Below are 24671 nucleotides of genomic sequence, written 5' to 3' on the forward strand. Positions count from 1 at the left end.
GTAATAAGGAGGCAGTATGAAGAAGAAATAGCCATATTGGAAGTTTGAATCATCGCCTTAGATTTTGATCAATCTCTCAGTCTACAGATATAGAGACTGAGCAATTAGCCTCAGATTCAAGAGTAGATTAGTCTCTAAAGAGGCTGAGAGAAATGAAATGGTTTGGCAGAGCCAGGATGTCAACTGAAGTCTCTTGATTATTAATACTGTACAATAATATGTGCTTCTTTTTTGGAGGGTGGGGGAGGGTGGAATGGAGTTTTGCTCTTGCTGCCCAGACTGGAGTGCAATGGCGAGATCTCAGTTCACTGCAACCTCCACCTTCTGGGTTCAAGTGATTCTCCTGCCTCAGCATCCTGAGTAGCTGGGATTACAGGGGTGCACCACCATGCGCAGCTAATTTTGGTATTTTAAGTAGAGATGGGGTTTCTCCATGCTGGTCTTGAACTCCCAACCTCAGGTGGTCCACCCACCTCGGCCTCCCAAAGTGCTGGGATTACAGGCGTGAGCCACCTCGCCCTGCCAATAATGTGTGCTTCTTAGGGGGATGTTTTCCTGACATTCTGAACCAGGGAGAATTGAGTAGCCAAACAGTGTCAAGCAAGGAAGTGGTGACCAGCTCCTCCTAGATGCGGGACTGCCAAACTGCCCTGTGTAGGGTCAATGGCTTTGTCCCCAGAGAACCCATCGATGGGAACCTTAAAGAAGAGCAGGCACCCAGTCTGATGCTTAGGCCATGGCTCAGAAAGCCAATAAAGCAAAATTCTATCAGGCATGAAGGAAGTAAAAATGAGAAAATAAAGCCTCAGCCTAAAAAAAAAAAAATCTTAAATAGTTTAGAAAATAATCTGGGACACCTATGCTTCTGAAAAGAGCCAAAGAAGGGGACGTTAGACATTAACACTTTAATTAAGGCTGACCCAACAATTCAGTAGACTAAGCTGCTGTATACAGATGTGATTCCAGAAATATTAGGAACACCACTCCCAGCCCTGTCAGGTTAAAACTCTTCTCCTTTGGCTCAATGCTGACCTAGCACCAAGCAAAATTAGAGATGGATGTTAGTGAAATGTCAGTCTGGAAGTAAGACTAGTATCTTACTTCTTAGCACCTATCCAAGTGCTTAGAACACAAGAAGCACTCAATAAATATTTTTTGAGTGAAATAATGGAAAAATACATGAATGAATGTTAAATGCCTGTCACCAGTTATCTGATATAGAGGTTTATATTACAGTTTACTATCAAAGGAGTAACTAAGCAAAATCATAAACAGTATTGCAATCAAGTTTAAATTTTGCTAACCTCTTATTCATTAATTCATTTAACAAATGTTAATATTGAATGTCTTCTATATACAAGCACTGTGCAATCTGCTGTAGATGAAAATCAAATAGATGAATATCCTGCCCTCGTGTAGCTGATGATGATTTAATGGGAGAAAGAGCTTAAACACAATCAAATATACATACTATTTAATATACAAATATTAAATAACTAAGGAAAAGAAGAGGGAAGCATATGAGAGTGGGAGAATGAGTGTAGGTTTTGGATTAAAGGATCAGAGAGGCAAACATTCCCAAAAGGACTTGATATGTGTGAACTGGAAAAGCAACACATGAAAATATCATTGTGTATGAGAACTTGCAGCTGAAATGCACTAGCTGATTGGGTAACATGTACACAGGTGCAGTGAGCTAAGGGCCCTCTATTTTGGCCCTAGGACTCCTGATACCCTGGAAGTACCCCCAAACATTATCCCATCCAAGCTGAAAGCCAACAAATTACAATTAAATCTTTGAAACTTGATTCTATATTACATATATCCTTTTTTTGTGCATAATGTGTAGACATCCAAACATACCAAGCAAGTAATCTGTATACGAAGACAAAAGATCCAAAGCAGCAAATTCTGGGATATTTGATAAAGCCATTTGGTTAACTTTATGGGTTCTAATATTCTTCTTTCCCATAAGTAAGTTAATTGCCAGCACAGCTTCACTGACCTACAATTAATGCATAAATTAGAATTATAAATGCAAGCTTTCTAATTCATAGATTATCTATTAGGTAAATAATGAAAAAAAGTGAATTCATAAAATAATATTCCATATACATTGGAAGAAAAAATAAAGACAACCTGAAAAATAATATGTGATTCCTGACATTAGAATATATCATAGTCAAACAAATAATTTAGGGTTGACAATTTAATTAATGCATAAGTCACTTAAAATAAGCTACCTCACCTAGCTATGACAGATAGTTGCCAAAATGTCAAATACATACATATGTATATCTGCCAATACTTTCATTTAGAAACGGTGAAACAAATAGAACCAAGTCTGACAAATAGAGATAGAAAACACTAAACATAACAAGTATTTCTAATCTTTCCAAAGAAACATAATAATTGACACAAATCCCAAATAATGTAATTTTTTTTCTGTTTTTTTTCTTTTGAGACAAGATCTCACTCTGTTGCCCAGCCTGGAGTGCAGTGGTGGGATCTCAGCCCACTGCAGCCTTGACCTCCCAGAGTCAAGCAATCCTTCTGCCTCAGCTTCCTGCATAGCTGAGACTACAGGCACGCCACCATGCCCAGCTAATTGAAAAAAAAATTTTTTTTTAGATGGAGTCTTGCTCTGGTGCAGGTTGGAGTGCAATGGTGCTATCTCAACTCACTCTAACCTCCACCTCCCAGGTTCAAGAGATTCTCCTACCTCAGCCTCCCAAGTAGCTGGGACTATAGGCATGTGCCACCACACCCAGGTAATTTTTGTATTTTTAGTAGAGACAGGGTTTCACCATGGTGGCTAGGATGGTCTCCATCTCTTGACTTTGTGATCCACCTACCTCGGCCTCCCAAAGTGCTGGGATAACAGGTGTGAGTTACCACACCCCAACTCCTTTCTCTTTTACAGGTATATTCTGTTCTTTAAAAGCAGAGAATACAGATATGATGGTAAAAAGAAAGATTAAACAAAAATCACACCAACCTGTGCAGCAGCTCTTATTGCAATCCAGGCTAATGAACTGTACATTTCAGATTTACTTGCTGCTGTTTCTTTAACAGAACTATTTCTTCTGAGAGGAGGCTAAAAATATGGCAAATGTGTTAGGATACTAAGTTTTGTGATAACTCTTCTCATCTTCTAAAAATGACATTTTAGTGAAATACTATGTAGTCACTAAGGATAATAATGTATCTATTGACATGAAAATATATTCAAAATATACTGAGGAAAGAAAAGAGCAGGTTACAAAATTGTATGAAAAGTACAATCCTTTTTTTAAAAAAATATGCACACACATACATTTCCTGTACATAAAAGCAGAGAAAATTAACAGTGGTTGTCCCAAGTTTTAAGGTAATTTATTCTTATCATTTTTTTTCTAATTTTCTATAATGAGCTTGCATTATTTGTGTAATAAGTTAATAAAAATTATTCTTTTTTTGAGACATAGTTTTACTCTGTCACACAGGCTGGAGTGCAATGACACAATCTCAGCTTACTGCAACCTCTGCCTCCCAGGTTCAAACAATTCTCCTGCCTCAGACTCCCAAATAGCTGGGACTATAGGCATGTACCACCACACCCAGCTAGTTTTTGTATTTTCTGTAGAAACAAGGTGTCACCATGTCGCCCAGGCTGGTGTTAAACTCTTGAGCTCAGTTGATCAGCCCACCTCAACCTTCCAGAGTGCTGGGATTACAGGCATGAGCCACCAAGCCCATCCAAAAATGGCATCTTAAGTAAAATTAAGTGCCATTATAATAGAAGATCTATAAATTGAATATATTGTGTAACAGTATCAGAAATTAGAACGTTGCTTAAAGATTTCTGGCAATATTTGCTATCATATTTCCTGCTAAGAAAATATTAAAGAGAGAGTATTATAAAGCTCCATAGAATAGCAAAACAAACAAACAATGATCGAGGACTTTTTTTTTTTTTTTTTACCATAGGGGGCTTCTTTAATAAAAAAAAGAATATATATTTTTATATATATATATTTGTTTTTTAAACATAAGAAAGTCACTGCTACAGAAGTGAACAGAACGCAACTTCACCAGTAGCTAGTATCTGTTACACATTTTTAAAGGTAACTAAAATAGGTATTAGTAGTAATTTCTTAAGATTTAAATCATCTGGATAGAGCTAACTATTCAATTAGCCTCATGGATGCTAATTCTTTGATGTCTATATTTTGGCCAATTCTTTAATTTTCAACAAATCTGCAGAATAAAACAAACAATAACAAAAGTATCTTTATTTCACTTCTGGCTAGCAGAATCCCGGGGAAAAGGAGAGCCCATGTACAATGCTGATGCCAAAGAACAAGTACAAGGTGTAAATGTGGCCTAGATTTAGCGTTAAGCCAGGGAGAAGGTGACACCTGGAAAGATCTGCCTATGGGGAAATCTAAGCAATACAGCCCTGTTGTAAGATTAAAAGTAAACCAACCAACCAAACAAACCCTGATCATTAGCTGTAATGGGACTAATCTGGGGCAACAATTGCTAGCTTACCGACTATGTAAGCATGGGTAATTTATCTACTTACATTCTGGAAACAAGACTAATAGGCATGTAACAAAGAATAGAGAATAACATAAAATAACTAGAATGTAAGATCAACTAGTGACCCAGCCATTCAAAATAAAAATAAGTCATCTTGAATGGAAAGGAAACCTTTGTTGGGGAAGTTGGGCTTGAGCCCACCATGGAAAAAATTGCAGTGGGGAAAGAATATGGTGGACATTTTCCAGATGGGGGAGATGTTTGACTCTGCACAGGAGACTCTAGGTTGGAAAACCCAGCGGCGGGGTGGCGGGGAGGGGGCGGGGGAGACATGATCCTATATGTAGACAATCATAAGGAATACACAGACACACAAACACAACATTAATAAACATGTTTAGCAAGGTCACAGGATACAAAACTCAATACACACAAATCAACTGTATTTCTGTATACTAGCAATAAACAATCTAAAAACTAAAAATCCCTTTGACAACAGAAATAACAAAAATGTATAAGACTCATACACTTAGAAAGACAAAACTTTGTTGAGAGAAATTAAGATCAGAATAAATGAAGAGACAGTTCATATTCATTAATTAGAGGACTTAATATTGATAAGATGGCAACAAAAATCTCCTTAGTTTTTTTGCAGAAATTGACAAGCACATCCTAAAATAGTAAAATGCAAAGGAGTCAAAGTAAAATGAAAAGGAAGAATATAGTAGGAACATGCACTTTACAACTTCAAAACTTACTAAAAGCTACAGGAACCAAGACAGTGGATACTCAAGTAAAGGTAGACTTCAAAGTCAATGAAACAGGATTGAAAATCCAGGAATAAACATTTGCATTTATAATTAATTTTCAACAAAAGTGCCAAAGCAATCCAATGAGAAAGGGATAGTCTTTTCAACAAATGGTGCTGAGACAACTACATATTCCTGTATAAAAAGACAAATTTAGACTTTTAACCTCACACCCTACACAGGTATTAACTCAAAATGGATCATAGACTTAAATGTAAAAGTTAAAACTATACAACTTATAGAAGAAAATCTTCAACAACCGTGGTTAGACAAAGAGTTCTAGATATGTCACAAAAAATACAACCTATAAAAGAAAAAAATGACAATTTGACCTTCATTAAAATTTAAAACTTTTATGCCTCCAAAGATGCTACTAACAATATGAAAAGATAAGCCACTAAGCAGGAGAAAGTATTTGCAAATCATTTATCTGATAAGGGGTCTGTATCTACAATACATATTTTTTTTTAAATGAAAACTCTCTCTCTCCCCTTTTTTTTTTTTTTTTTTTGAGATGGAGTCTTGCTCTGTCGCCAGGCTGGAGTGCAGTGGCAAGCTCAATGATAAAAAAAGACAAATGACTCAATAAAAATGCACAAAGGATCTGAATAGACAGTTTTCCAAAGAAGATATACAAATGGCCAATAAGCACATGAAAAGATCTCAGCATCATTAGCCACCAGAAAAATACAAATCAAAACCACAATGAGATACTACTTCATACCTACTAGCATAGGTACTATCTCAAAAAGATAGATAATAACAAGTGTTAGCAAGGACGTGGGGAAATTGCAACCTTCATATACTGCTGGAAGAATGTAAAATGGTACAGCCCCCATTGAAAACAATCTGACAGATCATCAAAAGGCTAAACATAGAGTTGCCATGTAACTCAGGAATTCCACTTTTAGGTATGTACTCAGAAGAACTGAAAACATATGTCCACACAAAAACTTGTAGATGAATGTTCAAAATAGTATTAACTGAAACAGCCAAAAAGTGAAAACAATTCAAATGTCCATCAACTACTGAATGGACAAAGGGAAAAAATGTGGCATATCCATATAATGAAATACTATTTAGTAACAATAACAAAAAAACTACCATTACATGCTACAACATGAGTGAACCTGAAAAACATTATACTGGGTGAAAGAAGCAGGCATAAACACTACAAAATCTATCATTCCATTAGCCGGACATGGTGGTGTGTGCCTCAGGAGGCTGAGGCAGGAGAATCGCTTGAACCTGGGAGGTGGAGGTTGCCATGAGCCGAGATTGCAGCCATCAGCTGAGATTGCACCACTGCACTCCAGTCTGGGCATCAGACAGAGACTCTGTCTCAAAAAAATAAAATAAATAAAATCTATCATTCCATTTACATGAAATGTCTAGAAAAGGCAAATCTATGGAGACAGAAAACAGTTTGGTGGTTTCATGGAACTAGGGGTGGGAATAGGATTGACTGCAAATGGGCGTAATGGATCTTTCTTGGGATGATGGAAATGTTCTAAAAGTGGATAGTGGTGATTATTACACAACTCTGTAAATTTATTAAACATCATGTGGATTCTATCCATGAAATTAAAATGGGTTCATTTCCACTTAACTACTTGGAAAACTCCATATATCCTCCAAAATTTACTTCATCTGTGAAGCCTTCTCCAGCATTTCCCCAAAACAGTATTAGTCCCTACTTTGCCCCACTTCTCCACCTTGACAAATTGTGATTATAGTCCTTATCACATTGCAATACAATTTCTCTCTCTTGCTAGACTCTCTGCTCCTTAGGAAAAAAAAGGTGGTTAATGTACATTAAGCCCTCAGTAAGTGTTTGGTTCATAAGCAAATAAATGAATGTTCAAGAAATAGTCAATTCAACTTAGCCATCAATTATTGAGTAACTGCTATGAACAAAATACTTTAGAAAGAAGAATATAGATGTTTAGCTGATGTTACAAAATGAGAAATATAGTTCCATTAATATAAGTACTTATTACCTACAAGCCCAATATCTTGTTTAATTCTCGGAGCCACTCTAAGAGGTAAGGACCATCATCTCTGTTTCACAGGTGAGGAAATTAGGCTTAAAAAGACCTCAGTCACATAGCTAGTAAGTCGTGAAGCTAGGATTCAAATCCAAACAAGTGCAATGGTCACTCTGCTATACGGACACTACATAAAAGTGAAACAATGCTGCTTTCTTTTAAGGGCTTATAATGTGTTGTCTTTATTAGGACATATTTCAAATGTTATATTTCCATGGTCTGAATACATCTGTATGAATTTTTTTAATTGGTTTTGGCTGTTTTCTGTGCTTCTAATAATTCTATGACTTGCTAAAATATTTATACTATGTCAAAACATACAGAAAATAATGATCATATTGTAAGCAATTACACTACTGTTTTCATTCAAATCCAAACTTCTTTATGTTCTTAATTATAAGCACTTCTCCAGTAAGGGCCAGAGAGGTGATACATTATCATCCTAGCATCCTATTAATTTGTATTGCCACCTGCTATAAAAATAAATGGGTTTTTTTTTCTGTTACTGGAAATAAACATGTTTATCACACAACAAAAAGTAACTTTTTCAAGTTTGTAATTATTTTGATTAAAAAAAGAGGTGCCATTCACCTAAGGCAGCTTCCATATGAATAATTCAATTGACTGAGAGTCTATTTACCTAAAGGTTTTAAATCATGTTTATGCTGTCTCAAAAATTAAAGATTTGATGCCAACATTTTCTGAAAAGATCTCTTGGAGGGACAAACGATCATTCAATAAGGATGAAACAGAAAAGCCCACTAAAATTTTAAAAACAAAAAACAAAATTACTGTGTTCATTTACCTCAAACCCACTCAAATTATTCCCACCTCTGGGATCTCCCTTAATCTAGACCCTTGGTCCTCATGTGTGGCCCACAGACCAACAACATCAGCATCACCTGGGAGGCTCATTAAAAATGCCAAATCTCAGAGCCTGTCCCTGATTTACTGAATCAGAATCTGTCATTTCACAAGATTTTCAGAGATGTTTCTGCATCTTCGTTTGGAAACACTGCTCTAGCTAGAAGGTGCGACCCCTCCACAACTCTTTGCTGGCTCCTACCTCCTGCATCAAATCCTGCCTCAAACATCACCTCTTCTCATGTCATTCATTCAAAATCTCACCCATACGAGTTATTTCTTAGCTCCAAATTTCATTACCTAAGTCACCCCCTAATATGGTTTGGCTGTGTCCTCATGCAAATCTCATCTTGAACTGTAGCTCCCAAAATTCCCACACGTTGTGGAAGGGACCTGGTGGGAGATAATTGAATCGTTGGGGCAGTTTCCCCCTACTGTTCTCATGGTAGTGAATAAGTCTCACGAGATCTGATGGTTTTATAAGAGGAAACCCCTTTCTCTTGGTTCTCATTCTCTCTTTGTCTGCTGCCATGTAAGATGTGCCTTTGCCTTCCATCACGATTGAGAGGCCTCCCCAGCCACATGGAACTGTGAGTCCATTAAACTTCTCAGGTATGTCTTTATTAGCAGTGTGAAAATGGACTATTACACCCCCTTCCCCTTCTTCTCCCTCATTTTCTCCCACCTTTCCTCTTCTGGCCTCCTTCCTTTACTCGTTTATTATCTGTTTTCCTCTACTGAAAGGCATGCTCCATGAGAACAGGGACGAAGTTCGTTTTAGACATTGCTTTAACTCTAGAAGAGTGCCTGGATCAGAGTAGATGCTCAAGAGATATGTGTTGAATGAATGAATGAATGGTTCTATCAAGAGGTTATCTGTTTATAGGCCATATCAGTATTGAAAACTTTACTTGTCTATCTGTTTAACCAATATGTCATTGAATTTTCCTGATCAATACTAATGAGTCATTCATTGCCTTGCATTTACACTTCATGTTATCCGTGAAACGTAAGTGTATATTTATATATTAAGTATATATTTACATACACTTACATTTCATGGATAACATTTTCACAGGCAGAAATGTGTACATGAAAATAATTTCCAAAGCCCTGTATAAAATGTCCAAAGAGGTATGTCTTTGTAACACATAGTTACAAGTGTAACTACAAAGCAATGAATTAATTTCTCCAAGCCACACAGGAAAATCAGCCTCATTATTTCAATAGCACAGTGTTACCAAAATAGCAATCTCAAGGACAATTAATGCATAATTTCTAATAAAATAGACTCTTACCTTAAGTGTTAATGGTGATCCTGAAATATTTCTTTTTGGCTTCTTCAGATGAAAATACAATAGAGCCATTTCTAGGTAGGAGTCTCTTATCAATCTAAAACGATATAGCACTGTACTTATTAAATAGCTTCACCATGCATAATCATTGGCATCATTTGCCAACAATTTCTAAGCTGATAAAAGGTAAAAACTGGCAATACCAGCATTTGTCACAAACACCCACCTTCTTTTCATAGCACTTTTGACCATAAATACTAGCATCTTCCTCCCTACTAAAATTGGAAGTTCTTGACGAGAACTTCCAATTTTAGCATTTTGCCTTGTCCTGTGCTGGCAACACTCCATACTATGACTGCCATGAAACCTGGCATCAAGACCATTCTGGAATATTCTAGCACACAAGGCACTAAAGAAGTGAAGGTCAGGGCTGGAAGAACTTGCCTTGAAAATGTAGGCCCCTCTCTAGGCTCCTACACTAATTAAAATAGAAAGAAATACATAGAATTATGCAGTGCAGAAAGCAGTGATTTGGTATGGGTTAGGTCTATGTATTCACCATCAAATCTGTCAGCTGGGGATCAGTGCATTTGGATCACTTCCATTGTAATAAAGATGGCTTACTCTCAATATTGAGGTGATATTCATACAGAATTATGGTCCTGATGACCCGAGTGAATAGCCACACAAACCCCTTCTAGACACAATTGCGCATTCAGGGAAGGAACTTCCAGTTGAGAAGCATCATCCGAAAGAGGTCCCAGAAATCCTGGTACTAACATGAGATTTGGGTACAGGCCAGTATGCCACTATGAGGACAGCCATCATTTACCATTACTTTAAAGGAGGGACCAAGAGCAACAAGCTTGAGATGGACCCCGTGAACTAGCCTTTCTTTGAGAAGGCCTCCCAGTGAATCCAGCCTTGAGTGGTCCATGTACTACCAGAATATGGGGCTCAAGCCAAACACACATGGCCACAACAATGGAATATCTTTTTACCCTGAGTTTTGATCATTATTCAGGCTTAGTTGTATAGCTTCATATAAACTCTCAAGTTGAAAACTTGGAGATTTCTCTTCCATTAGTATTTGACGTTCTATTTTGCCTGAAAGAAGAAAAAGATACAAAGATTGTTTTTCCTTTTTCTAGCACTTAGAACTTAAGAACAAATATTTCATGCTGGAAATTCAGAACATTTGGTGTGCTGTCCTTTTGTGTATCTGTCTATTTCTTCCAGAAGGTAAGCCAATGAGGAGAGACCCACTGCCTCCTTCTCCAGTACTCTCAGGCTTCCCCTGCATTCAGGAAGCAACATGAGGCAAGCTTCCTTTGGCTTGCCCTACACAACTGGTCTTCACATCTGACTTTTTTCTCCATTCTCTTTCTTTGTGCTTCTCCCTCCTCTTGTATCTTACATTCCCTTTTTTGACATCCATTCTCCTCTTTCCCCTGTCTCCTTCACAGATATCATAGAAAACATCTGCCCTCCCATGGTCATTGCAGAGTTATTCACAATAGCCAAGATACAGAATCAATCTAAGTACCCTTCAACAGGTGCATGGATAAAGAAAATGTGATATACATACACAACAGAATACTATTCAGCCTTAAAATAGAAAGAAATCCTGTTATTTGCAAACATCATGGATGAACCTGGAGGACGTTATTCTCAGTGAAGTAAGTCAGGCACAGAAAGACAAATATTGCATGATTTCACTTAAATGAAGAATCTTAAAAAGTTAGGGATGGTAGGGGAATAGGGAGACATTGGTCAAAGGGACAAGGTTTCAGTTAAATGGGAGGAATAAGTTCTGAAGACCTATTGTACAACATGGTGACTATAATTAATAATAATCATAGTAGATTTTAAATGCTCTCCCCACAAAAATGGTAAGTACGTGAAGGATATGCTAATTAGCTTGATTTAATCAAGTCACAACATGTACATGAATCAAAAACATCACATTATACCCCATAAATATATACAATTGTTATGTCAGTTAAAAATAGATTGAAAACATTTTTAATATTACAAAAAAAATCTCCCAAACTCATTTTATGAGACCAACATCATCCTGATACCAAAACCTGGCAGAGATGCAACTAAAAAAGAAAATTTCAGGCCAATATCCTTAATGAATATTACCACAAAAATCTTCAATAAAATACTGGCAAACCAAATCCAACAGCACATCAAAAAGCTTATCCATCACGATCAAGTCGGCTTCATCCCAAGTATGCAAGGCTGGTTCAACATCTGTAAATCTATAAATGTAATCCATCACATAAACAGAACCAAAGACAAAAACCATGATTATCTCAATAGATGCAGAGATGGCCTTCAACAAAATTCTGCCCTTTATGCTAAAAACTCTCAAGAAACTAGGTATCGGTGGATTGTATCTCAAAATAGTAAAAGCTATTTATGACAAACCCACAGCCAATATCATACTGAATGGGCAAAAACTAGAAGCATTCCCTTTGAAAACTGGCAGAAGACAAGGATGCCCTCTCTCACCACTCCTATTCAACATAGTATTGGAAGTTCTGGCTAGGGCCATCAGGCAAGAGAAGGAAATAAAGAGTATTTAAAGAGGAAGAGAGGACATCATATTGTCCCTGTTTGCAGATGACATGATTGTATATTTAGAAAACCCCATCGTCTCAGTCCAAAATCTTCTTAAGCTGATAAGTAACTTCAGCAAAGTCTCAGGATACAAAATCAATCTGCAAAAATTGCAAGCATTCCTATACACCAATAATAGAGAGCCAAATCATGAATGAACTCCCATTCACAACTGCTACAAAGAGAATAAAATACCTAGGAATACAACTAACAAGGGATGTGAAGGACCTCTTCGAGGAGAACTACAAACTACTGCTCAAGGAAATAAGAGAGGATACAAACAGATGGAAAAACATCCCATGCTCATGGTTAAGAAGAATCAATATTGTGAAAATGGCCATATTACCCAAAATAATTTATATATTCAATGCTATCCCCACCAAGCTACCAATGACTTTCTTCACAGAACTGGAAAAAAACACCTTAAACTTCATATGGAACCAAAACAGAGCCCGCATAGCCAAGACAATCCTAAGCACACAAAAAAAAAACCTGGAGGCATCATGCTACCTGACTTCAAACTATATTACAAGGATACAGTAATCAAAACAGTATGGTACTTGTACCAAAACAGAGATACAGACCAATGGAACAGAACAGAGGCCTCACAAAGAATGCCACACAACTACAACCATCTGATCTTTCACAAACCTGACAAAAATAAGCAATGGGGAAAGGATTCCCTACTTAATAAATGGGAATCCTGGGAAAACTGGCTAGCCAGATGCAGAAAGCTGAAACTGAATCCCTTCCTTACACCTTACACAAAAATTAACTCTAGATGGATTTAAGATTTAAACATGAGGCCTAACACCATAAAAACTCTAGAAGAAAACCTAAGCAATATCATTCAGGATATAGGCATGGGCAAGGACTTCATGATTAAAACACCAAAAGCACTGGCAACAAAAGCCAAAATAGACAAATGGGATCTAATTAAACTTAAGAGCTTCTTCACAGCAAAAGAAACTATCAATAGAGTGAACCGGGAACCAACAGAATGGTAAAAAATGTTTGCAATCTACCCATCTGACAAAGGGCTAATATCAAGAATCTATGGAGAACTTAAATTTATGAGAAAAAAACAACCCCATCAAAAAGTAGACAAAGGACATGAACAGACATTTCAAAAGAGGACATTTATGCAGCCAACAAACATGAGAAAAAGCTCATCATCACTGGTCATCAGAGAAATGCAAATCAAAACCACATTGAGATACCACCTCACACCAGTTAGAATGGCGATCATTAAAAAATCAGGAGACAACTGATGCTGGAGAGGATGTAGAGAAATAGGAACGCTTTCACACTGTTGGTGGGAGTGTAAATTAATTCAATCATTGTGGAAGCTAGTGTGGCAATTCCTCAAAGATTTAGAACTAGAAATACCATTTGACCCAGCAATCCCATTACTGGGTATATACCCAAAGGATTATAAATCATTCTATTATAAAGACACATGCACACATATGTTTATTGTGGCACTGTTCACAATAGCAAAGACTTGCAACCAACCCAAATTCCCATCAATGATAGACTGGATAAAGAAAATGTGGCACATATACACCATGGAATACTACCCAGCCATAAAAAAGGATGAGTTCATGTCCTTTGCAGGTACATGGATGAAACTGGAAACTATCATTCTCAGCAAACTGACACAAGAACAGAAAACCAAACACCACATGTTCTCACTCATAAGTGGGTGTTGAACAATGAGAACACACAGACATAGGGAAGGGAACATCACACACCAGGGCCTGAGGGGTGGGGGCTAGGGGAGGAATAGCAGGCAATGGGGTATTGGGGAGGGATAGCATTAGGAGAAATACCTAATGTAGATGACAGGGCAACAGATGCAGCAAACCACCACCATGGCATGTGTATACCTATGTAACAAACCTGTACAATCTGCACATGTACGCCAGAACTTAAAGTATAATAATTAAAAATAATTTTAACTTAATAATAAATAAATAAAATCACAAATCAAAACGGAAAAAATAAATTCTAAAAAGTCAGCAAATGGTTGAAAATTCTCAATGACAATGTAAACGTGCTGGCCGTCGCAGCTCCCAGCCCTCACAGTGAGCTGTGGCCTTCAGATATAGGCACTAGCAGGCCAGGCGCAGTGGCTCACATCTGTAATCCCAGCACTTTGGGAAGCCAAGACGGGTGGATGAGTTAAGAAGTTTGAGACCAGCCTGGACAACAGAGTGAAACCCCTGTTGCAGTGAGCTAAGATCATGCCACTGCACTTCAGCCTGGGCAACAGAACGAGACTCCGTCTCAAAAAAAAAAAAAAGAATGTACACACTGGCAGAGCACAGGCATAGCATCAAGGACAGGAAGGGAAACTTCTATAATCACTGTGGAAAGGATTTATCGCTTTCATGCAGCCTGTGGAGAGGGCACAGAGCTGGCCAGTGTTGAGTTCACATCTGGGCACTATCATTTAGTAGCTGTTGACTTTTGGAAAATCATTTTAACCAGACCTTGCCTAATTTTCCTCATCATCAAGAGGGATTTGTCATGCCTACCTTGCAGAGCTATTGTAAGAATTAGCACTATGAGATGTAACATGTTGAATACAGGGCCTAGCATCTAGTAGATACTCAGTAAATGATAGCAATTATCCTCATCTTTGTTTTTCTCAAAGGCAAAATGGCCACAATAAAATTATATAAGTGTATTAAGTAAATAGGTGTTGTATATAAGTTGTAAGTATAGGTGTGCTATAGCTATTTAATTTCAATGAGTATTTATCTCTTACTTATAAAAATGAACCAAAATGTTTAGCTAAGTAATGAAATGATGCAGAAAAAATATCTTTTTAAGAAATATTATTTATAGCTAAGAGGCTACGTTGCCATTTTTCAAACATAAAACTTTGTATAAGAAGAATCAGCTATAAAAGAAATGAGGTAGCAGTACTTTTTCCTTTATAGATATAAACTTAAAATAAGCAGTGTTCTTTTACCTAAGACTGGATTTGGTGGAGATACCATTGTGTTAATCATCTCTAAGCCCTTTGTACATCTGCAATTTTTATAGTTAGGGACCAGGTTTTCCAGAATCCTGTTGTTCATAGAAAAAAGAATTCCACAAATTTCATCACAGTTCTGATCCCAGATGCATTTTACCTTTCTGAAAAAGGATTTCAGCTTCCACCTCCTGTTCCTTGGCTGCTGTTGTTTTGCAGAGCTTTAGTGCCACATCAAACAGATGAAGAGCAGGCAACCACTTCGAAGGGTCCTTCCTTTTATTGTTATAATACACTTGCTTTGCCACTGTGTGTCCTAAAAGAAAAAGAGTTGGGGGGGAAGAACAACAAAATACACAGCATTTATAATAAGCCTCGAAGTTACCACGCTCCTCTCACAGTAATGAACTCCATTAAGAACTTTGGTAGTTTTTACAGTTTTTTGCATCCAAGAAATGTTTTAAAGACATATAATACCCAATATTTCAATGAACTACAGTAATAACCCTTTGAAATTTTTTCTTTGATAAATTTCTAATATGTTTTCTTATTTTTTAAGTGAAGGATAGTCTCGCGAATCCTTTTCCTTCTAAAATTTCACAATGCTCTACCAAACAACTTTCATGCTGCTAAGATGAGGTTGTTAGAAGGGAAACACCTGGAAATTTTATGTTGCTCCCAATACAACTTGCAAATATTAATAGGCAGTAATTTTCTTTCTATTAAGCATTACAGTGGTTACTTGCTTTGTGTGTTTCATTTCGTTTTGTTTTTCATCTCCACTAGACAGCAAACCCGTCATGGACAAGGGCTGCATGCTATACTTCCTCTTCTTAGGCCCCATCATTATTTAACATGTTTTTACTTTAAAAACCATTGTATGGAAGAAACATTAGACTTTATCTGTGTGACCCCAAAGTCAGACACTTATTCAACAAATATTTTCTAAGTGCTTAGGTACATGATAAAAATGAGAAAAGACAATAATAACAGCTAAGATTTATTAAATGTGTCCTACTACACCAGGTATCATCTGAAGGACTTAAATGCATTACTTATATGATCCCCGCAACTCTGTGTGGGCACCATTATCCAGCTTATTTGACAGAGGATGAAGCAATAGCTCACTGAGGTTTCAGTAACTCACCCATGGTTAGATGGCTAGTAAAGAGAAGAGCCATAATTTGAACATAGGCAGTCTGGCTCCAGGGCCCACACTCTAAACTACAACTTTGCACTATCTCTTAAGAGAGAGGTCATGGAGCTTAGTGTTTTGTTTAACGGAGAGTATGAATAGCTAGACAGGCAATCAAAATACTGCATGGCCAATTGTGTAGCAGAGAAAGCACGGGGCACTTTGATAGAAGGCCCAGACTGGGCAAGGTCAGGGAAACCTTCCCAGATAATGTGGCTGTCTAGGCTGAAAGCAGATGAACACCTTCTCTTTGGTAATTTTAAAGAACAAAAATGTTGGCATAGAGAGGAGAAGGCGAGTAGGGGAAATAATTTGTTGATAGGCTAACTCAACACACAATAAAGCAATATAAACAGAAAGGCAGTGTAGGACTCTGATACAGTATTCTGATACAGATACTGCATTGTAGCTGAAGTACTGGATCCAGGCCAGTCATTGGTGCTACCATGTCATTGAGGCTTTGAACAAGTCCCCACATGCCTCCAAGCTCTGAGCATCTTCCTCTGAAAAAATGATTGAAATATTGGGTATTATACATCTTTAAAACATTTCTTCGATACTAAATGCTAAAAATTAAAATGCAGCAGAACTACAAAATTGTGAGGTATCTTTAGGTCCTAAAATTTTCTAATTCCAAGCTGCTATGCCCTACAAAGGATATATATATTTTTTAACCTAGAACTTTTGGTAAACTTTTAATTCAGGAATGTGCTATGTAAATGGCAGGATGGTGGACAGTCTCAATCTCTCTCTCTCTCTCTCTCTCTCTCTCTCTCTAATACAGGAAGAAGTTACTGAGTCCTTACTCTGAACCAGGCAGGATGGCAGCACACTGATGAGAATACGGAAATGAAAAAGTGAATACGGAGAAAAAGAATATGGATATGAAAAGCTCTAGCTTCTGGGAAGCCAGGCATGGAAGAGGAAGAACAGCAAACACCTACAAAGCTCTTACAACAAGCAAGGAGGTGCCCTTCTAATATGTTATGCTTGCCACTCACGCCATCCCAGAGGCCAACGACATTGACACTCACTCACATTTTATGGGAGAGGAAACGAAAACAAGGGAAGTTAAATGACTTGTTCAAGGGAATTGAATTGAATAAGAATTCTTTTCTGGAGCCCACATTCTTAATCTCAACAATTATCAACTGTGACTAGATCCCAGGCTAGAAGAGAAATAAAAGATATGCTAATATCACTTGTTGAGCACAACCATATTTCAACATCTCCCCTTTTTGTATAATTCACTTATTGTTTCAAATTATACTAAAGCTGTTTATCAATATAAGACAAAAATAACAAATACTTCATGTCATCATGCCACATATGTGTATATATAATATGTTTTAGTGTTATATACTTTATATTATATATTAGTGCCATATGATATCATATGGTATGATATGATATAACTAATATATAATAGTAATACTTGAATTGTCTTCTAGATTTTTGTTAAAATTAGAATTGTTACAGAAATTATGAACTATTTTCTCTTCCTCCCTAACTAGATAATAGGCTTCTTGAGAGCAGAGATGATGACTGGCTTCCTAGTATGTCCCCACTCCCCAGCATCATTCTTGCATATAAGTGGCCCTCAATGAATGAAAGTTACTTACATTTTTTATGTTTATTCAATTAGTGGCCCTGATTGAATAAACAAAAAAAAAATGTAAGTAACTTTCATTCACTCCTATCATACAACCAGTAATCCACTGATTACTTTTTCATGTAATAAGGAAGCTCAAGTTTCAGTCATTAATTAAAAAAATATTTTAAATAACCATGATGTTTATTTTTACCTTATAAAAATAATCTCAAAATGCCTTTTTCTGCCAGAGACTTCCACAGAGAAAAAAAATTTTAAGTGGCCCATTCGTGTGAGACAATCTATACTATAAAGGAAAACTGTCAAGAAAGCATCAAGTCACAGCTGATTTTATGCTTTATGACATTTAAGTGCTCCTTTTTCCAGCAAACATCAACGCTGTGAAAAAGACGTTGTAAAACTGATGTTGTTTTGACAGAAAAGCTGCTTTGGGTTTTGTTTTTTAAGTCTGTGTTTAATATAATATACCAGGAAGCAAGCTGTTCAGCCTCAAGTGAGTCTAAAACACAGCAACAGTATTGTCATTGAGTGGTGACACATCCTCAAGATTAGGAAGTCAGAAAAGTGCAGAATATATTTGATTTAACACAATCTGTACAATTTAATACAATCTGTACTTTAAGCTCCTGTAGAAATCAAATGTCCTGATAATGTAAGAAATTGTGGACTGAAAATACAGAAGAATAGCTCTCAAGAGATCAGCAAGCTGGAAGGAATTCAAGAGGCCAATTAAGTCAGCCTAACTTCATAAAGGAGGAAACTTAATATAAAGGGGAAGTAATTTATGTAAAGTAATAAAATTCATATCCGATGATAATCAACATATAATAACAATGATCCATAATAACAATGAGAGGGAGGAACCGAGGGGGAGATGGGAGATTCTAGACAGTTGATAGCTTGGGCATGTCCTTGCTGCCCTCCCTTTCCCAATCCAATCCGAGGATCAGCCTCTTCAGAGCTGCTGCTGCTGCTGCTGCAGGAGGCAGGTGGGTCCCAGAAGGTGACGGGTAAGAACAGACAGAGCTGGTATAGGATCTTCTGCACTCTGGGATGGACAAGAGCCTGGGAACCAGAGGCAGGTGGCCTTAGATAAAAGATCAGGGACAGCATCCAAAAAGAGCTTGGAATAAGGCCTCCATCTCCAAAGAGCGACAGTTCTGGCTGGCTGCCTTCTTGGTTTCTCAGGACCTGTTCTGAGTCCTCTCTACTCCTGAAACTAAAGAATATTGGCCTTTGCTGCTTCTCTTGGTGCCTTACAGGGAATCAAACTTTTGAAGTCTGGTATAGAGCCAATCCACATAGGCAGAACTAGTTGTTCTTAACCACCACTTGCAGCATGGCCACTACTGAAATTAATCCTACAGCTAAACATGACCCTCAATAAACAGATAAAGTAAAATAGCCCAGCAAAGAAGATCCAGCAGCTGGCAAGAGGAAGAATAAATATAACCCCCAGAAAAGGTGGCAGTAGTAAAACAAAACTGATTAAAGTTCAGGTGACAAATCAAAAAAATAAGAGCATGTACAGAGATATAAAGTTTTCAGATAATTTTGAGAAGATGGTCAATGCTGAAACCTAATGATCAGAAAGATCAAGTGGAAGTAGTTCAAGTTATAGATGATAAAAATAAATGGAAAATGTAAGGGAAAACATAATAGACTCAGAAGGCAGATCAAGACTTGACATATAAATAATAATAGTCAACACTCAACAGTGCTTACTATGATGGTCCAGGCACTGGTCTAGGCATTTAACTCATCTTCTTAACAGTCCTATCAGGTAAGTGACATTATTATCCTCTGAATGTTTGTGTCTCTTTGAAATTCATATGTTGAAACGTAATCTCCACAATGATGCTATTAAGAGGTGGAGACTTTGGGAGGTGATTCGGTCATGAGGGCTCTGCCCTCCTACATGAGATTACTGTCCTTATAAAAGACAATAAGACAGACTTCTTCTTATAAAAGACAAACTTGAGAAAGCCTGTCTGCCCTTTCCACCATGTAAGGACATATAGAAGGTGCCATCTATAAAGCAGAGCCATCCCTCTCCAGACACCAAATCTACCACTGCATTATTCTCTTGGACTTCCCAAACTCCAGAACTGTAAGCAATAAGTTTCCGCTGTTTATAAATTACCCAGTCTAAGGTATTTTGTTATAGCAGTCAAACAGACTAAGACACTCCCATTTTTGAAATAAGGAAATTAAGGCACAAAAAAGTTAAGTCACATGCTTAAGATTTGAACCTAGGCCAGATGGCTCTTGATGTATTAGTAACTGAAGGAGAAGAAAGAACAGAGTGACTAGGCAATAATTAAGCAAGAAGAAACTTCCTGACAGCTGGAAAGAGACTTATCTGCAGATTGAAAGTGTTCACTGATTTCTAGGCAGAGAAACAAAAGACATACCCAGACATATGCTGGTAAAATTCCTGAGCTACAGAGACAAAAGAGAAAATTTTGTAAGTTTTCAGACAGAAAGAACAAATTTCTTAAGAAACGAAAATGAAATTAGACTGACACTGCAGTTCTCATTGGAAACACTCAAAGCTAGACATGATGGAATAATCTCTACAAACCCTGAGAAAAAACAGCCACACCCAAAGATTCTGGTACTGAGTTGAGAGCACATGATTCACTTGTCAGAGTGCAAGAAAGGTATTTGCAGAGAGAACAGGGAATCAGAATATAATCTGAGGAAAACACTTAAAAAGGAAGAGAAAAGGATTGAATCAGCAACCTATGAAGCAGAAGAGAGACTGAAATAATCCTCTATTAACATTTTAGTATATTGCGTTTCAGCTTAACACATTTATTTAAGCTATTTTTTATTGACAAATGGGATCTATTCTTCTGCACAGTGAAAGAAACTATCATCAGCATGGACAGACAACCTACAGAATGGGAGAAAATCTGACAAAGGTCTAATATCCAGAGTCTACAAAGAACTCAAACAAATTTACCAGAAAAAAAAACCCATTAGAAAGTGGGCAAAGGACATAAACAGACATTTCTCAAAAGAAGACATGCATGCAGCCAACAAACATGAAAAAAAGCTCACCATCACTGATCATTAGAGAAATGCAAATCAAAACCACAATGAGATACTATCTCATGCCAGTCAGAATGGCTATAAATAAAAAGTCAACAAACAACAGATGCTGGCAAGGTTGCAGAGAAAAAGAAACGCTATTACTCTGTTGGTGGCAGTGCAAATTAGTTCAACCATTGTGGAAGACAGTGTGGTGATTCCTCAAAGACTAGAGGCAGAAATACCATTTGACCCAGCAATCTCATTACTGGATATATACCCAGAGGAATATAAATCATTCTATTTTAAAGATACATGCACGAATATGTTCACTAAAGCACTATTCATAATATCCATAATCATATGGAATCAACCTAAATGCCTATCAATGATAGACTGGATAAAGAAAATGTGGTACATATACACCATGGAATATTATGCAGCCATAAAAAGGAACGAGATCATGTTCTATGGATGGAGCTGGAAGCCATTATCCTCAGCAAATAACATAGGAACAGAAAACCAAACACCACACGTTCTCACTTATAAGTGGGAGCTGAATGGTGAGAACACAGAGACATGTGGGGGAGAATGACACATACTGGGACCTCTTGGGGGTGTGGGAATAGGGAGAGCATCAGGAAGAATGGCCAATAGATGCTGGGCTTAATTCCTAGGTGATATGATGCTCTGTGCAAGAAACCATCATGGCACACATTTTGCTATATAACAAACCTGCACATCCTGCACATGTACCCCTGAACTTAAAATAAAAGTTGAAGAAAGAAAATAAATAATAATAAATAACTATTATTTTGTCCACAGGCATTAAGTTAGCATTTTTAAAGATATAAGTACTTCATAGTATCAGTTATAAAATATATAATGCATTTTTACACATTTTTTCCAAAATCTTTACCAGTTAGTTATAATCTAAATATGCTAGATAACAATTTAGTGAACAAAAAATAATTTTACTTAAGAAATGTATTTTGTGTTTGTAGGAGTCTGTAAAAGTTGCCAAATTGCACAGTCTTGTAAAGTTGCCAAATTGCACAGTAATTTTAAAGTAAATTATGTGGGTATAATTTTAATCCAAAAGATTGATTAACTGGATAAACTGTAATAGTCTAAACCAAGTAGTTATACATGTTTTATTATGGTAATCTACAACATACTTTATTCATATATAAAGACCATCTATACATCACACAGTCTGGCATATGGCAAGTGATCAAAAACTATTGGTTAAATAAATGGAGCCTGAGTGGTCATAAATATTGCCCTTTTTAAATGTACTCATATGATAGTCTGCCTAAAAATAACTTAAAATTTTTCATCAGTTCAATGTGCAAAAATTACAAGCATTTCTATACACCAATAATAGACAAACGGCCAAATCATGAGTGAACTCCCATTCACAATTGCTACAAAGAGAATAAAATACCTAGGAATACAACTGACAATGGATGTGAATGAAGGATCTCTTCAAGAAGAGCTACAAACCACTGCTCAAGGAAATAAGAGAGGACACAAACAGATGGAAAAATATCCCATGCTCATGGTTAAGAAGACTCAATATCGTGAAAATGTCCATACTGCCCAAAATAATTTATATATTCAATGCTATCCCCATCAAGCTACCAATGACTTTCTTCACAGAACTGGAAAAAAAATCTTAAACTTCACATGGAACCAAAACAGAGCCCGCATAGCCAAGACAATCCTAAGCACAAAAAATATCAAAGCTGGAGGAATCACACTACCTGACTTCAAAGTATATTACAAGGCTACAGTAATCAAAACAGCATGATACTTATACCAAAACAGAGATATAGACAAATGGAACAGAACAGAGGCCTTAGAAAGAATGCCACACAACTACAACCATCTGATCTTTCACAAACCTGACAAAAAACAAGCAATGGGGAAAGGATTCCCTATTTAATAAATGGTGCTGGGAAAACGGGCTAGTCAGATACAGAAAGCTGAAACTGGATCCCTTCCATACACCTTACACAAAAATTAACTCTAGATGGATTTAAGATTTAAACATGAGGCCTAACACCATAAAAACTCTAGAAGAAAACCCAGGCAATACCATTCAGGATATAGGCATGGGCAAGGGTAAAACACCAAAAGCACTGGCAACAAAAGCCAAAATAGACCAATGGGATCTAATTAAACTTAAGAGCTTCTTCACAGCAAAAGAAACTATCAATAGAGTGAACCGGGAACCAACAGAATGGTAAAAAATTTTTGCAATCTACCCATCTGACAAAGGGCTAATATCCAGAATCTACAGAGAACTTAAATTTATGAGAAAAAAACAACCACATCAAAAAGTGGGCAAAGGATATGAACAGACACTTTTCAAAAGAAGACATTTATGTAGCCAACAAACATGAAAAAAAGCTCATCATCACTGGTCATCAGAGAAATGCAAATCAAAACCACATTGAGATACTACCTCACACCAGTTAGAATGGCGATCATTAAAAAATTAGGAGACAACCGATGCTGGAGAGGATGTGGAGAAATAGGAATACTTTCACACTGTTGGTGGGAGTGTAAATTAATTCAAACATTGTGGAAGACAGTGTGGCAATTCCTCAAGGATTTAGAACTAGAAATACCATTTGACTCAGCAACCCCATTACTGGGTATATACCTAAAGGATTATAAATCATTCTATTATAAAGACACATGCACACATATGTTTATTGCAGCACTGTTGACAATAGCAAAGACTTGCAACCAACCCAAATGCCCCTCAATGACAGACTGGATAAAGAAAATGTGGCACATATACACCATGGAATACTATGCAGCCATAAAAAAGTATGAGTTCATGTCCTTTGCAGGTACATGTAAGAAACTGGAAACCATCATTCTCAGCACACTGATACAAGAACAGAAAACCAAACACCACGTTCTCACTCATAAGTGGGTGTTGAACAATGAGAACACATGGACACAAGGAGGGAAACATCATACACTGGGGCCTGGGGGCTGGGGGGCTAGGGGAGGAATAGCAGGGGATAGGGGCATTGGGGAGGGATAGCATTAGGAGAAATACCTAATGTAGTTGATGGGGCGATGGATGCAGCAAACCACCACCATGGCACGTGTATACCTATGTAACAAAGCTGCATGATCTGTACATGTACCCCAGAACTTAAAGTATAGAAAAAAAAAATTATCAGTTATTCTAGTGTAATATAAATTTAAATGTTCTTACCAATTCTCATTTTTATTTTGGCTAATAACATGACATGGGGAAGATAGATATTTTTCAGAGGCTCTAATGGATTTGCATATTTAGTGTTTGATGAAGGAAATTCAATTGTTTCTCCAAAAGTTAGCATCTATTAAAAAAAAAGTAATGAGCAATTAGTTTATGTGGTTTGGAATAAGAAGAAAGAGAGAAAAGTAAATTTCTATGTCTGGCAGACACAAAAGCATTCTCACCTGTTCAGTTAGAATACTATGAGCCTGAGTCAACAAATTTAATTTTCCTGTTTTTGAAAAGGGAGATTCCTTGAATTTCTCAGCTTTGGTTAAGTCATCCAGCAAAACAAGGCTTCTTGCCAGAGTTAGCCGTGATTGAGGAGAAATAAATTCATTTCCTTCCAGCAAATGTATTATATCCTATTAAAATAAAATTACTTATTTTG

General features: G+C 37.0%; 1 protein-coding gene across 2 annotated transcripts in view; it reads right to left on the reverse strand.

The window, feature by feature from the left end:
* CFAP54 (cilia and flagella associated protein 54) overlaps positions 1-24671 on the reverse strand; it is a 355515-nt gene that overhangs the window by 118942 nt on the left and 211902 nt on the right. For both annotated transcript variants that reach the window (XM_064376848.1, XM_064376847.1), the window contains 7 exons: positions 24466-24645; positions 24236-24362; positions 15312-15467; positions 10542-10647; positions 9544-9637; positions 2999-3097; positions 1864-2005 (listed from right to left, as the gene is read on the reverse strand). In XM_064376848.1, the coding sequence (XP_064232918.1) occupies positions 1864-2005; positions 2999-3097; positions 9544-9637; positions 10542-10647; positions 15312-15467; positions 24236-24362; positions 24466-24645 (904 nt within the window). The remainder of the gene's footprint in view (positions 1-1863; positions 2006-2998; positions 3098-9543; positions 9638-10541; positions 10648-15311; positions 15468-24235; positions 24363-24465; positions 24646-24671) is intronic.

This window comes from Aotus nancymaae, unplaced genomic scaffold (genome assembly GCF_030222135.1).
Source record: "Aotus nancymaae isolate 86718 unplaced genomic scaffold, 86718_ANA_hifiasm-v0.15.2.pri h1tg000016l, whole genome shotgun sequence".
NCBI classification, from domain to species: Eukaryota; Metazoa; Chordata; class Mammalia; order Primates; family Aotidae; genus Aotus; species Aotus nancymaae.